General features: G+C 42.7%; 2 protein-coding genes across 2 annotated transcripts; both read left to right on the forward strand.

The window, feature by feature from the left end:
• The first annotated feature begins 242 nt into the window (after nucleotides 1-242).
• On the forward strand, nucleotides 243-10,098 carry gspt1 (G1 to S phase transition 1). The gene is made up of 14 exons (XM_084485978.1): nucleotides 243-632; nucleotides 958-1,002; nucleotides 2,316-2,636; nucleotides 3,127-3,160; nucleotides 3,312-3,389; nucleotides 3,997-4,177; nucleotides 5,898-6,052; nucleotides 6,805-6,945; nucleotides 7,130-7,223; nucleotides 7,763-7,843; nucleotides 8,047-8,220; nucleotides 9,058-9,147; nucleotides 9,257-9,425; nucleotides 9,706-10,098. Exons 1-14 carry the CDS (start codon nucleotides 434-436, stop codon nucleotides 9,756-9,758), a joined length of 1,815 nt encoding a protein of 604 aa, XP_084342104.1. The 5' UTR covers nucleotides 243-433; the 3' UTR covers nucleotides 9,759-10,098.
• Nucleotides 10,099-10,622: 524 nt separating this feature from the next.
• Nucleotides 10,623-15,296, forward strand: rsl1d1 (ribosomal L1 domain containing 1; the record flags this gene model as incomplete). The annotated part of the gene is made up of 9 exons (XM_084485246.1): nucleotides 10,623-10,709; nucleotides 11,002-11,141; nucleotides 11,282-11,417; nucleotides 12,038-12,186; nucleotides 12,626-12,727; nucleotides 13,061-13,154; nucleotides 13,781-13,912; nucleotides 14,056-14,151; nucleotides 14,672-15,296. The coding sequence occupies 9 exons, from the start codon at nucleotides 10,623-10,625 to the stop codon at nucleotides 14,915-14,917; spliced, it is 1,182 nt and encodes a 393-aa protein (XP_084341372.1). The 3' UTR covers nucleotides 14,918-15,296.

Below are 15,296 nucleotides of genomic sequence, written 5' to 3' on the forward strand. Positions count from 1 at the left end.
AATATATAATTTTATTATCTGTTGTATTTGGATGTTGGGTGAAAATATTGAAATGTATATTTATGATGTTTGCGGTTTGTATGATATAAAGAATAATATTTATTAAAAATCTGAAAAAAGATACAGAATAATTTGTATTGTGATGAGAGATCAAGGAAGAGCCAGTGAACTGCAGTAAAAAAACGATTGTGATAGGGGAACAAGCCGACGGAGCCCTAGCGGTCATTCCAGTAATACAAGGGCTTTGGAACACCTCGCGTCGGAAACCAGAGCCATATGCTAACCCAAAACACGGGACATTAAAGCGATGATTACTTCAATAAATGAACTTCTAAGAATCTAAAGACACTAACGATCAAGCGCGTTTGAGCGGAGCCCCACATTCAACCGCTTGGTCAACGTGAAATAGGCTGTCAACTCTCCGAAAGCAGCAATGGACCACAGAGACACAGCCCCGGATTCGTGGGAGCTAGAGGAAGATGCCGAGGCCCCGACAACCGCTGCTGGTCTCTCGGCTGCTATCGCCGCTCTCAACGTAAACGCGAAACCGTTTGTCCCCAACATTAACGCTGCGGTGTTTGTGCCGAGCTTCTTCCAAAGTACCGCCGTTGAGAGTCCGCCAGTATCAGATGGTAGGTTCACGCTTGGGTCATGCCTTTTATTGTCGGCATTAGCTGAGACAGCTGGAAGTTAGCTAGCTTTAAACTTGCTAGCCCGCTAACACAGCTAGCCCCTTTTACCTGTAACTAATGCCGACAATAACGGCATGCCGTGCGCTTTACCATTGTCAACAAGTCGAGTAACTCAGGAATGCTTATCAATGTAACTACTGTCTCAGCTGTCGAGCTATCTTAACGTCACAGGTAGATGGTGTAACAACGATATGCGCATGGAGACTTACCAACAATAATTAAGACACAATTTATAAAAGTTTAAAATTGTATTTTCCCATTTTAGCTCCGTCTGATCCTGCTGGCAGTATGGAGGTAGCAGAAACTATCGGTATGTTACTACAATGCACCTTTTGTTACTACAATGCTGCTATGGTTGAGTACCATCCTCAACCGAGGTGTGATTCTCGGTTATTTTTAATTGAGACCGGGGTGTTACCCTCCGCTGGTTTCAAAGTCGTGTCGACGCGTCACTTTAGTTATAAGATCCCCCGACTATTCACATTTACAACAGTAACGCGTTCTCCTTTCCTTTTCTCAACGGATTCAGTTTAGGGCCTATTTAGGAGTGACCAGGCTTTATTTGGAGTGGTTGATGTTGGTAAACCCATGTGCAGGTTTAAGGCCTATAGTATGATGCAACCTCCCCCGTCCCAAAAATAGTTATCCCTATTGGCACATACCGTGTTCCAGTGACACCAAGCACTGGTAGTCTCACGAGAGTCAGCGCAAGGGAGCTTTTCTGATCCGAGCAATCTGAATGTGTTGACAAAGGGAGAACAGTGTCAGTGTGTCACTCAATGCCTATGCAATTGTATCTGCCGGTGTCAGATGTTTACATTTTAGACAGGATCCGAGGGCTATGCACCTTGACTGTGGTCATACAAGAAATATTTCATAGCTAGGGTAGAATACTTTAGCCTTGAATCTAGAGAGATGGATAGAGGGTGGGGTGAATACAATTGAGTGAATAATGTGAACCAGAGAGGTGTCTGAGTAGATGCCTCTTACCTTTTGGGCTTGCATTTTAGATGTCTCTCATTTGTCCATCTCTGACCGACATATCTTTACTCTATTCACACTATTTGATGTCATTGTGGTTATTTTCATTGTTTTCCATAAGCACAGGTAATGTTTGTGGTTTACAATGAGGTTAAACTAAAGACCATTTAACTGATTAGTCACTTTTCTCGGCTAATTCATCATTCTATCATTGAAAAGAGATTTAGAAGGAAAAAGATTGCTGTATATGACAGCTGGATCGTGTCCTTTCATAATGAAATGGAAGGCTCACTTGTGTGGGTTGCTATGGAGAAGCATTGCCTCTGTACACACAGCAGATTTCTTATTATGCTTCTTTCCCGGTCAGGGTAAGAGGAGAGGATGAGCTCAGTTGCAATGATAGGTGTAGATGTTGTTGGTCTGAAATTACACCAGGAACAAGGACATGCGATTTACAAACCACACTACAATGTTCTCAAGCTAATTAGTGTCATGGGTGACTCATTATTCGCACTTAGTCAAAGCACGAACACACAACATTTCCAAAGCCATATTGCAGTGTTTGTGTAACATCATAAGGACATATTAGGAACTACCACAGTTGGTCAGGTATAATAACTGAGCAATTACCGACCATTCCAGCTCCAGTGGAGAATGGGGGCACCGAGTCCGACATGGCAACAGAAGAGGAGACCTGGGAACAGAAGGATGAACCGGATGGCGGGGGAGGAGGTGAAGAAGAAGGAGGCGAGAAGGAAGAGGAGGGAGCTGCCTGTGGCCAAGGACGCCCCTCTGATGAGGAGGTCCAGCGGCTGGAGGGGGGGGATGAGGATGAGGAGGATGACGACGATGAGATGATGATGGAGGAGGAAGAGGAGGAGCTGCCCCTTCCCAAAGTGGCCCCTGCCCAGCCCAACGCCCCGAAGAAGGAGCACGTCAACGTGGTCTTCATCGGTCATGTCGGTGCGTCCTCTTTTGTTGAGGGATACTTTGTTTGATTTCTTGTCTCTTAAGGGATAGACTATCTAGAAGCCTAGGTTGGATCTCCAAATAGGTTTAGGCTAGGGTGGGGGGGTTACTCCCTAAATCAAAGTTTTGAAAAAAGTGTCTTTGGAGGTTTCGGTTTCAATCGAATTGTGATCACCTATAAGATGACAGCACCATGAAACCATGATACTTAGATACTTTTTCGTTCCCTCTCGACTCCTGTTTGCTGTTTACTGTCATTTAACACAAGCTGTCATCCAAAGAGATGGATAGATAGATTAAGGAGCAGATAGGGGTTAGGTTGTGGCCATTGAGGATCAAACCCTAACCTTCTTGCTGGGAGTGGAAAGGCCCAAGCAACTATACTATTGTGGCCATAAGATGACACGTATAACTGAAGTGTCAGGACGTCAGGGAAGGATTAGAAATATTATATTTCTAAATGCATTACCCTTTTGTCTTTCAGATGCTGGTAAATCAACTATTGGTGGACAGATCATGTAAGTGATTTGTTTTGTAAATGTTGCCCTTGTTCAAAGAACACAATATTTATATTTGCACTTAAAATATTAACCAATAGCAAATGTAACATCAAGCCAACTGTATTTTGTTAGGTTCATGGAGCTCATATGAACAGTTTTTCTGTTCCAGGTATTTGACCGGTATGGTTGAGAAGAGAACTCTGGAGAAATACGAACGGGAAGCAAAAGAGAAGAACAGAGAGACATGGTGAGCAGTGTTTGTACTATCATCGAGGAGACCTCATATTTCTGCATGATGGTGGAAAAGTGAAAATAACTCTTTTTAAATTAATTTTTCTGAAATGAATAGGTTTTGAAGTCTTCACTGCAGAATTCTTGCTATTTATCTTGTATGTGTCTCTGTTTTATAATCAAGATCAATCAAAATCAATGTATGGGATTGCATTCAAGCAACCAGGGGTGTCACAAGCTCCATTTTACTTTTTGTTGTCAATGTTGACGTGTTTATTAATGCATGAATTTAGTCAGCGAATCACAGAGGAATCCAATATGCATTACTCAAGCAAATATCTAAATTCCATTGATTATTCTGGCACACATCTATCTAGCATATTTGTTACTAAAGGTAAGGTAACCTTCTCTGTGTTGTCTGGAGGGAATGGTTGCTTGATAAATGCCATTAGTCACAGTAAGAAGTGGTTTGCAGTGTTGTCAGTAGTTCTGCCAGCATAAAGTCTTATTATTAACATGTTAAGATATTATCAAACCCATGAAATGGTTTGGGACATTTACAATGGCAGGGGAAGCCTAAACTTGAGGCTGAACATTTGCTTTTGGTGTGCCTTGCCCAATAGGTACCTGTCCTGGGCTTTGGACACTAACCAGGAGGAGAGGGACAAGGGGAAGACAGTGGAGGTGGGCCGGGCGTACTTTGAGACAGAGAAGAAGCACTTCACCATCCTGGACGCCCCGGGGCACAAGAGCTTCGTGCCCAACATGATCGGTGGGGCGTCGCAAGCGGACCTCGCAGTGCTGGTGAGATATCACATCATAACATGATGACACGCACCAAACAAGTTAGGGCACAAGGTCAAAGCGACTTTGAGTGGCCTACAGTGGTTAGAGTAGCACTATGTAAACTCAGTCCATTGTGTACCAGGCAGGGTCAGTGAATCATTGAGCACTGTTTTTATGTGAACCTCTGTTCCAGTGGGTCAGTCGGTGCCACATTTAATAGTGAGCGTTGCCCATAGAAACGTTGGCCGCTTCTCTTTGTGCGGCAAGACAAAAGGCCAACAAACATGCACTTTAACAACAGCTGACATGCAATGTTACGTGCTCAGTTAATCCTTGGTGAACATAACAGCACCTGCAAGCAAACAAACACACATTCACCGCCCCCTATTTACAGACAGATAATGACTCCAAAGTGTTTTCTCCTAATCTGAGCTGTGAAGACCTTGCCAGTGCTGTGAACTAGGGCTTTGACTCTGAATTTCATTATTCGAATATAATTTGAATATTTAAAAAATATATAATATTCAAACAAATATTAGGCAGCCCTTAATATTCAAACCTTTTATGGGCATTATTTTTTGTAAACGGGACGCAGACCGACTCATTTCACGGATTCCTGTGAGACCAGGTTGCCTTAATTACATCTGTCGCATATTTAAGTTGAAAATTAAATATCAAGGGAAAGAGGCGGTGGTTGCAAAAAGTATTTTGATCGATTTATTAAGTTCACTCATTGCTTATAATGGTTTATTCGTTTCCCAGTATCATTTCCTTAATTTAGAAGACAGTTTTGTTCATTTTTGAATTGTAAAATAAATAAAATAATTTTTTGAAGTTGCAAGTTTTTGAAATTATTGGAAGCGAGTCAAGCTGACCTTGCCTGGTGTACCCACGGCCCAAAATAAAGAACAGCCGAGACAATATCCTTAATTCAAACATGCCGTTTCATTTGGCCTCAATTGGCTACGGATGCGAACTTGGAATGAAAATGCACAACGGGGATTATGGTTACTGTACAGTGGCGGAGACTGCAGGAGCTGAAACATCACTACGGTAGAGCTAAGAAGGTTATACGAGTGCTTCAGACCAACCTTACCAACGAACGACGTACGAAAGAGATTCGTAGCAAAGAACGTTTCGGGAAACACGCAAAATGTTAAGGTAGAGCTTGAAGAGGTTACGAATACCGGCGCTTTTGTGCATGGTAAGGCTATGTGCGTAGTGCGCCAACTTTTTTTATGAGATAGAGACTAAATTTAAAAGATAATTCGAACCCTTCGCCAGCAATTTAGCCTACTATCGAGTTCACTCACCGTGTGCATAATGCTTTACAACATTTCCACCCTCTCCATCAATCAACATATTTTTAGGTTTCAGTGAACTATGCTATTGCTTTTATAAATAAATAAACAGTTAAAGTTAGGTGCGGCGTGATACGGAACTCTCCAAACTGATTGGACATCATAGCAGTTATGTATATGCCCATTATACAACAGTTAGGAACCAATCAGATCGCTTGATTTAAACCACCCGTTTTATAATAATACATATTCGAATATTAATATTAATAAACAAACAAACTTCGAATATGATTTTTGGGCAAAAGTCAAAGCCCTACTGTGAACTATTGACTGCATTGGTAGACTAACTATTCCTCACAGAGGCACACAGGGTCCTGAATTTTGTCTTTTTACCTGTTTGTACACTGGACCACTCCCTCTCGGCCCTCTCTGACCAGGTGATCTCAGCCAGGAAGGGAGAGTTTGAGACGGGCTTCGAGAAGGGCGGCCAGACACGGGAACACGCCATGCTGGCTAAGACGGCGGGGGTCAAACACCTGATCGTCCTCGTCAACAAGATGGACGACCCCACCGTCAATTGGAGCCTTGATAGGTGATTGAAGTGAAGGATTGTGGGAGTTATTTTTTTCTAGTGTTATTATAACATGGCTTTGCATCACTGATTCTTATGTATTAAGTATTGATGTATTGCCTTGCCATTATATTAATTGGATAGCTGGTATTATGTAAGGGATAATGTATAGAATGCCGGTCATTATTGGGAAATAAGCCATGACAGGGTGAACCGGACACCGACGTGAAGCGGAGGTGTCTTGCTTCACCCTGAAAGGGGCTTATTTTAGATAATGACCGGCGACTTTCTGTACATTATCCCGCTTATTACACGGTTACTTGCCAAAATGAAAAAATTACTTCACATGGTGTGTCTTTTTACAATTACCATTGGTAGTGTTGATCAGCAGAGAAATAGTCCGTCAAAGACGTTGACGTCGCTTAGCTGGGGTTGATAAGTTACCGGACTACTCACGGAGTGATACGAAAGATGTGAAAAAATCCACTTTCCTTGACAGCGGTCATTATATGGAAGTCGGGAAGGCCTATGCAAGTGAACGGAGCATTCCACAGCATTGAGGAGAGCCGTGTAATAAATTGTAATAATGGATAACTGACATGAAGTAATTTTTTTAATTATTTTATACTTTTTTATATATTAGTTATCATTCATACCTCAGTAAATTATATGATCTGTCTTTTTAATAATACTCCAAATCTCAGTGGTACCCTTCTTGTTCATCCACATATACTGCGACACAACAAGCCTGCCTCTTATTTCCTTCCCTCTAGGTATGAAGAATGCAAGGAGAAGTTGGTGCCATTCCTCAAGAAGGTGGGCTTCAACCCCAAGAAGGACATCTACTTCATGCCCTGCTCAGGCCTCACAGGGTCCAACCTTAAGGAACCTGTCCCAGAATGCACCTGGTACACGTAAGTCCATATGCTTGCTGTAATGATCAATATTGAAAACTTCTGTTACAGTAGATGTGTCAGACCAGGCCAGATGTAAGGTGACGGATTTAAAATGGTTTGGAGTACATTCAAATGTAATTGACTTGATGAGTTGCCAACTCAAAATCCAACCGTTTCCTTTGCTCGTTGTGTTCGGTTCCAGAGGGCTGCCATTCATCCCGCACCTGGACAGCTTGCCCAGCTTCACCCGATCCAGCGACGGCCCCGTCAGACTCCCCATTGTAGACAAGTACAAGGTGAGGCGCTGCCAAACAGAAGGGATTTGCCTTGCACCTGTGGCGGCTTTTCCATGGTGATGGTGGGCACTACAATAGAACTCAAGGTCAATCACTGGCCGGGTTGCGTGCCCTGCTTGAGGATTTTTTTGTATTTTATGAAGTGGACGGTTGATTATTCAAATAATTTTCTCCCCGTGTTTTTTTAACACATACAGCACTGAATGACACGCTGGATTTTGACATGGCTGGATTTGTTCATCACTATCTCACACAGCTCTGTATTTCAGTTTTTTATTCTTATTTTCTGTTGAGTGTTTCTTGAGTGTCCTTCCAACATTTATATTGCATATTCACATGCACATACACACCACAGACGTTCTGTTCCGAATGAACACAGCCATTTTCTCACATACATTTGGCATCCTTTCAAGCCTTACAGAGATGTCAATTTGGAATGAACCCAACATACAAGTGGTTGTTAGACATGGCTCTTTTTTTAATTCCCTGATTTTTCTCACTCACAACACAATTTTCCCCTTAACCGTGTGCGTGTGCAGGACATGGGCACGGTGATCCTTGGAAAGCTGGAGTCAGGCTCCATCAGTAAAGCCCAGCAGCTGGTGATGATGCCAAACAGGGTAAGACACGTTTCAGGGTACAGACAGGACAACACTGGCCTAACACCTCACTGTTTGAATAATAATTTGAGGATACTTATAATCCAATAATAATGAATATACTAATTCAAATGACAGTCAAGTCACACAGAGAACTGAAGCAATTTCATTGCCCATTCCTAGACGAGGTTACCCCTATAACCTGACCTCTGACCCCTGAGCAGCACACAGTGGAGGTGCTGAGCCTGCTGAGCGACGACGTGGAGACGGACGACGCTGACCCCGGGGAGAACCTCAAGCTGCGTCTGAAGGGCATCGAGGAAGAGGAGATCCTGCCCGGCTTCATCCTCTGCAACGCCGAGAACCTCTGCCACTCCGGACGCACCTTCGACGCACAGGTACCCCCAACACCTGGGCCCTTTTGTACAGGGACGTCTGCGTCCACGTAGTCCGAAGCAATAAAATATATTATACCATTTAATGCACTTCACAGAAGCGGTTAAGTCCAAAGTGACTCACGGCAAATTCTGATACAGGTAATTCAGGAGTGGAAAGGGGTTTGAAATGTTGCCTACAGGTAAACTGCAGACATAAAGATTTGAGTCAAGAACCTTTCGGTAGAGAGTGTTCGACTCCCAGCTTAGAGTAAATGCCTAGCAGTAATGACAAACATGCAAACAAAAGGCGCGAGGGCAGTAAAGGCATCAAATCAAACGTCAGGGTGCATAAAGTGTGCAAGTAAAACGCCTTTTTGAGCAGGAGATGATGGACAAGGTGATGATATGGTGGCTCGGCTGGCGGCGATGTCGCCGTGATGGGAAGGCTCGTCCCTGCCCTGCATTTGTCATCTGGTTTTTAATCCACATAGGGATTAATTAGTGAGAGTGCGGGTTCATTAGACTCCTGCATGCTGAACACACTCATGGGTGTATTTTCAAGCTGAGGTCACAGTATACATGCGTGTGGGGTTGTCCTAAAGTCTCAGATGTTTTTTCCTGTGAGTTTACGGGGTCATATTTTGTATTGTCACGACTTTGTCATTTAGTTATTTAGTTACTTGGTAATACTTATTTGTATTATAATATCCCAAATATCCAGAGTCCCAACTCTGGATATTTTTCAGCATAATCCAGAGAGCATACCACCTCATGTCCCATTCAGTGGTCCTTGAATATAATGTCTTCAGTCATTTTGTAATATTTGTTGTCTAATACTGATCTCTTTTTATATTTCAGATTGTCATCATTGAACACAAATCAATCATATGCCCCGGTTACAACGCAGTCCTTCACATTCACACCTGCATCGAAGAAGTTCAAATCACAGTAAGTCACCTGTCCAACATACAAAACCCATCATGAGCCTTCATGGAAAACCTTCACTCATTAAGCCCCCACCTTTCTGATCGGACTCTCTTCCACCTCAACCTCGCAGGCCTTAATCTGTCTGGTGGACAAGAAGTCCGGGGAGAAGAGCAAGACCCGGCCCCGCTTTGTGAAGCAGGACCAGGTGTGCATCGCCCGGCTCCGGGCGGCCGGGACCATCTGCCTGGAGACCTTCAAGGACTTCCCTCAGATGGGCCGATTCACTCTGCGTGACGAAGGTGGGTGTTTTGGTGGACTGGCTAGACATACCATGTGTCTGACTGGAATTATTCACATTGATCTTTTTCACTTTTTGTAGAGCCATAAGTATCATAAAACCCATATTTACATTCCTTAGTTTTCAGAACGTCTCAAATGCTCTGTGCACGTACTTCCTTTTAAAAGGGTTATTTCACGTCTTTGTGCTTTGGACTGGAGGCTTGTAATGACCTGCGGTACAATAATGAACCAATGAGGACCTCCTCTCACTCTAACCATCTGCTCCTGTCCCCCTTTTAGGTAAAACCATCGCTATTGGCAAAGTGCTGAAGTTGGTTCCAGATAAGGACTAAAGGAGCTCAAGCAGCATTATGCATGGAGATCTTCCACTGGGTTCAAAAGTCAGGAGAGCGCTGCCAGAGCCAACCCGAAACAGCCCCTTCTGTCTCTACACACCACTATGCTGCAGAAGAAAAGTGCCGCGAACAACGATGACGACGAAGAAACACAAAAAACAGGAGAGAACAGGGCAAATGAAGAAAAGGAAACAAACAAAAAGCAACGGACTGAATCAGTTATTACGACGTTCGATACGACTGAGTCCAGTGTGTCAGCTTTCTCATATTGAGAGCTATGCTATGCCACTAATGTAGCTGTTACCCTCCCTGTCCCCCCCCCTCCCTGCCCCACACACTACTTCTCTGGTCAACATGCTGTTGGAAGGCTACGCCATTTGTTTTGGAATGGATATCAGTGCAGCGTTACTAAGTTCGGGAGAGAATTAAAAAGAAAATCATGCTGATCGGCTTCATATCACATTATGGGCCCGAAATACCCTCTGTATATGATTTGCAAATGGGTGGAGGCATCCCCCTTTTTAAACGGTCTTGGTAATTCAATGGGACATTTTACTGTGGTTTTAAGGATTGCTGTACCAAAATTTTAATTTGGTCTCCACATATTTCTGGAGGTGTTCTTGAATTTTCATGTCAAGTAAAATCAGATTGACAGAGAATGACCACACACAAATGCGCTCCCGTAATTGTCAAATAATTGATCAAAATAAATACAATTGATAAAAGAAAAACTAGTCTATTGTCTACCAATATTATTATTCTGCATGAGGTTTGCCATTGACTGTTCTCCAGTTGTGTTTTGTATGTGTTATTGATAAAGTTTTGAAGTTTTGTCTTGACGCCGGATACAGCGTTCTGCGCATGCGTGTCTTGCTGAAACACGTGAAGCCACATTCTAGCAGAAACATGGCAGAAACAAATGAAGCCCTCGTGTTGGACCGGGGACAGGTAATTAAACTTAAAGGATTGAGTGCGCCGTGTAACCGATCCTTTTTGTTTGTTTGTTTGTTTTTGTTCATGTAACAGCGTTTTAGCAGAAAATTCGTTAGATATAGTCTAGCATAGGTTTAAGAACTATTAAGCTAACGTTAGCGTGTTGGCTTCCCAGCTGGTTCTGCCATTGATCATGGCATGGCTATAAGTTGAATACTTAACAGTACAGTTGCCAACCGCAATGTACTCGCTGTTCATCTCTAATTATTAATTGATAATTTCGATTTGTACATCATATGTTTGTCAGGTGAGGAAAGCTGTCCTGGCACTACAGGCTTTCTTGAAGTCCAAGTCAACCTCCGAAGCGCTGTTTCTGAACGAGAGCGAGCACATCTCTCTCCTCTTCACGCTGTGGAAGATCCCTAAGAAAGAACAGAACATCCGCATGTGAGTCTCACTGATAAGAAAAAAAGTTGCCACTTTGTCACGCAAAAAGTTGTAATTAGCGTTAATGTCAAGCTGAATTTGCGCTTTCTGGTCTACCATATTAACTACCCTAACTTGTGATCATGTTTCCTGAACCACAGCCCATTGCCCCATAACCAGAGATCGGACACGGACGAAGTGTGCCTTTTTACCAGAGATGAACCCAACATGACCGCGGATCAGACGCAGAGGTTCTATAAGAGGCTACTGCAAGAAAAAGGCATCAATATCACAGAGGTACTACTATATAACAAACGGTATACTCTTCCTCTGCTTCCACCAAATGTGCACTGGATGGCGACATTCGTACAGCTGGCTCCGTACAGAGCCTAGTGATGTCAAAGGAACATTTCCCAATTTGTTACTATTTGGATTTTAATCCTCTTTCCCAACAAATGCATGCAAAAAGGAAATTTCGAAAATGCTGTGATTTTTAGTGTAGTTTTAGTCACTTGCATTGACCAGACTAAAGAACAATGTTTGTTTTAGAACTTTTCTATTCAAAGCAACTTCCAGCAAAACCACTTGATCCTCATTTCAGTGGAGCCCGTCTGTATAACTTAGCCAGAAAAAGTGTTGGTATTTTAATATATTATTAATTTACAGTACATACAGATACAGGGTCATTAAGGAGCAGGTAGGGGTTAGGCAGGGGTTTTAATGGTAAACTTCGGAAATTAAACCCATGACCTTTTGGCAAGTCAAAAACCCTAAACCCCCTTTTCTGCTGCCCCTATATTCATTGATACACACAACCCAGAAGGATTATGGTATAAAGTCATTGGTATGGTATAAAGTAGTTTTGCTATGTATTCTTATTGGGTCTATCTGGTGTTGTGCTTCTACTTTCTATTCAGGTCATCCCCTACAAGATGTTAAAGACAGAATACAAGTCCATTGAGTCCAAGAGGCGGTTGCTGGGGAACTTTGACCTGTTTTTGTCTGATGACCGCATCCGACGCCTCCTTCCCTCACATCTGGGGAAGAACTTCTATATAAATAAAAAGTGAGAAATGTGTTTCCCACGTTTTCCCATTGGCACCATCTGATCACGATCATGAAAATGATTGTGCTGTAACAGCAATTCCCTGGATTGATGGGTGCCTGATCTATCTTTTAAAAAAACTTCTAGGTCAAATATTGGTAAATGGATGCTGTAGAAAAGCCATAGGGCAGGTTTAAGCCTTATTTGTTGGCATGCATTGTAGAACAGTAGTGTTGCATGTATTTGTAGAATAGGATGGCTTAAAATACTTAACGGTGACAATAACGATACGTTTAGGGGTAAAACATCACTACATATACTATTGAAAAAGCTGCAATATTCTTAATTATAGTTTTTCAAATGCATGCAAGACTAGGGCGTAGATCTTAAATATTTATTTTGCCAACAAGTACATTTTTGCTCATTGACTATCATTAAACATATATTCTACCTTTCCCAGAGACCCCTTATCTGTGGACCTGCAGAGCAAGAATTTAGCCCGGGATCTGAAGAGCATCATTCAGGGGACCCGCATGAAGATCAACAACAAGGGTGCCTGCTGGTAACCTCAACACTTTGCTACTTTTTGGTTCATCACTTTGGTTCACAATGTGACACGGACCAAATACTGATTTAGGGAGAGATGTCCAAAGGTTGATGTAACACAGTGGTGGATGAGTTTTATTCTCGTTGAGGTTGCAAACGATGACTGCTGGCCATCTTGGTTTTGCGGACGACGATAACAATGCAGTAACGACACATGTTGCATTAATAGATCACACAGTTTACCAATAACTGTTTATCACTTTATTTATAACCCATTCTGAATCTTTCCCTATTGGCCTTAAAGAGAATATTTTTAAGGAAATGTCTGTTTGGCTCACCTGTGTTCTAGTATGGCTTCCATCGGCCACTCTGGCATGACCACAGAGCAGCTCACAGACAACATTGAGTCGGCGGTAAAAGGGGTCGTGGATAAAATGCGTACGGTAAGTCCACTGGCTAGTCCTGTCATTTTTGTGTTGTCTTCTGTTAATGTGGGGACTCAAACCACTCTTATTAAGCGACATGAGGTAGTGTCGTTCTAGTGGTTGCTGTGTTTTACAACAAAAGGAAAGGTTCTAAGTTTGAACCACTATTTTCATCAGCCTGCTTGTAGGCATCGTTGAGCAGGAGGCCGAGCCCCTACCTGCTTATCATCTCATTTGGACGCACCCCATCAAAACCTCCCCCTGTTCAATGCGGGATACTATGAGGGTACTAGTGGTGCTACAGCGACTCGAAGTGTGACCAGAGGGTCCTCCTTTCAGTGGAGGCCGTCTCTATAGCTTTGATACACACAGCAGGGTGCCTCACCCTTCAACCACATTTGTAGTTGACGGGTGTTAGGGCTGCGACTGCTAGTTGATAAAACGATTAGTTGATTGAGGGAACATTAATCAAATCAAATTTGTATATTTGATTAACCGTTTAAGTAATTTATCGAGAACAAATCACAAACATTTGCTGCTTAATGTTGCAGTTCAATTAAAATATTTGGTTTATGGATGATAGTGAATAGTGAATTTGGTTCACTAACCCCCCCCCCCACACACACACACACTATGATTTTCAGCAAGGACCCGTGTTGAAGGTGATCCACCTGAAGAGCCTGGCGTCTGTGGCTCTACCCATCTACAATGCAGAGCTCAGTCAAATCGCCATACTAGACGAAGCACAGAAATCCGCCAATTCACTCAAGAGAAAGGTGTGTGTTTTGAACTGTCTCTTCACTTCACTTCTCGTCACTTTCCCAAGCTCCCAAGCACTTTCCCACGTTTTGATGTCTCAATAGTAGTTCTTTCTGAAGTGCTTACTCAAATTAATGATTTCCTGTTTTTCAATTTCTAGAAGGTGGCCAAGAAGGTTTCTGGTAATGATGACAACGATGAGGAAATCCCAACGCTGGTTCCAATAGGAACGCCTGCCAAAAAGGTCAAGCTTGAGGTCAGTACAGCTGCAGTTTCCTCTTTCACGAACGAGAACTCAAAGAACAATCATTGTTCTATATCAAGGGCATTTGGTTGTTTGCATGATCGTGCCGTAAGGATTTAAGGTTCCTAAAATAACATGAACATATACTCCATCAGACTTCATTCATTTATGCAAGAAAACCAATACTTTTTTAAGTAAGCATAATAAGATGATATACTTGATTATCGTAGTAAGTAAAAGACTCCTTTAAAGTGTAAGGAATAGCAACCACCGACATTGAAACAAATGTGTTTTGGGCAGAGTGGGTCTGTGTTATCCCCATGTTTACAAACCATATGAAGGTGAAAAACTTAAAAGCAAAACAGTGACAAAATGGTAAAGATTGCTCTGTTGATCTTACAAGTTATATGTCCATGTTTTTCACAATTTTCGGTGGATCACAATTTTGGGGTCATATCCTCTTTTAAAGACCGCGGCATGTCTTCCTCGTAAGTGTGGCTGGAACTGATCTCTCCACGTGTTTCTCTGACAGAAACCACAGAAGAGCAAAAAGAAGGTGGCCCTCGAGACAGCCCCGAAAGCCGCCGGACAGAAGAAAGCCCCCAGACCCCGGCGGAGGAGGTCACGCAAACCGGCCGCCCTGGAGAAAGCCCTCACACCCAGCGCTGTGAACAAATCCCCTAAACACGGCGGACAGAAAAAGTCCCAGAAGCACCAGCCCCAGAAGACCGGCAAGCCGTCTCCCAAACCCAAAAGGAAAGGACGCAAAGCCAAATGATCGCCACGGTGACGTGTCTCTGCACCCGTGCTTCACCACAGGTCCTTCCACACGGACATTTGATCATATGGAAATCTAGTCTAAACCAGTCTGATGTTGTTCATAACTATGGTGATGCTCACTTGCCATTTGTTTTCAAAAAATGATCTGTATGCTTTGTTATATTACGATAATTATTATAAAACGTAACTACTCAAGTTCCTCCTTCCGTCTGCTTATTTGTTTAAGTTAAAACCTTTATGATGTTACGTATGCTGGAACAGACATTACTAACACATATTGTCTCATAATGTGAGCAATACGTTTTGGTAGGGCAACTGTACAATTTACTGTTAAGATTGTTAGGTATATTTCTTTTTTAATTTTGTAATGTTTTTAA

Source organism: Micromesistius poutassou, assembly GCF_964030765.1.
Source record: "Micromesistius poutassou genome assembly, chromosome: 21".
NCBI lineage: Eukaryota > Metazoa > Chordata > Actinopteri > Gadiformes > Gadidae > Micromesistius > Micromesistius poutassou.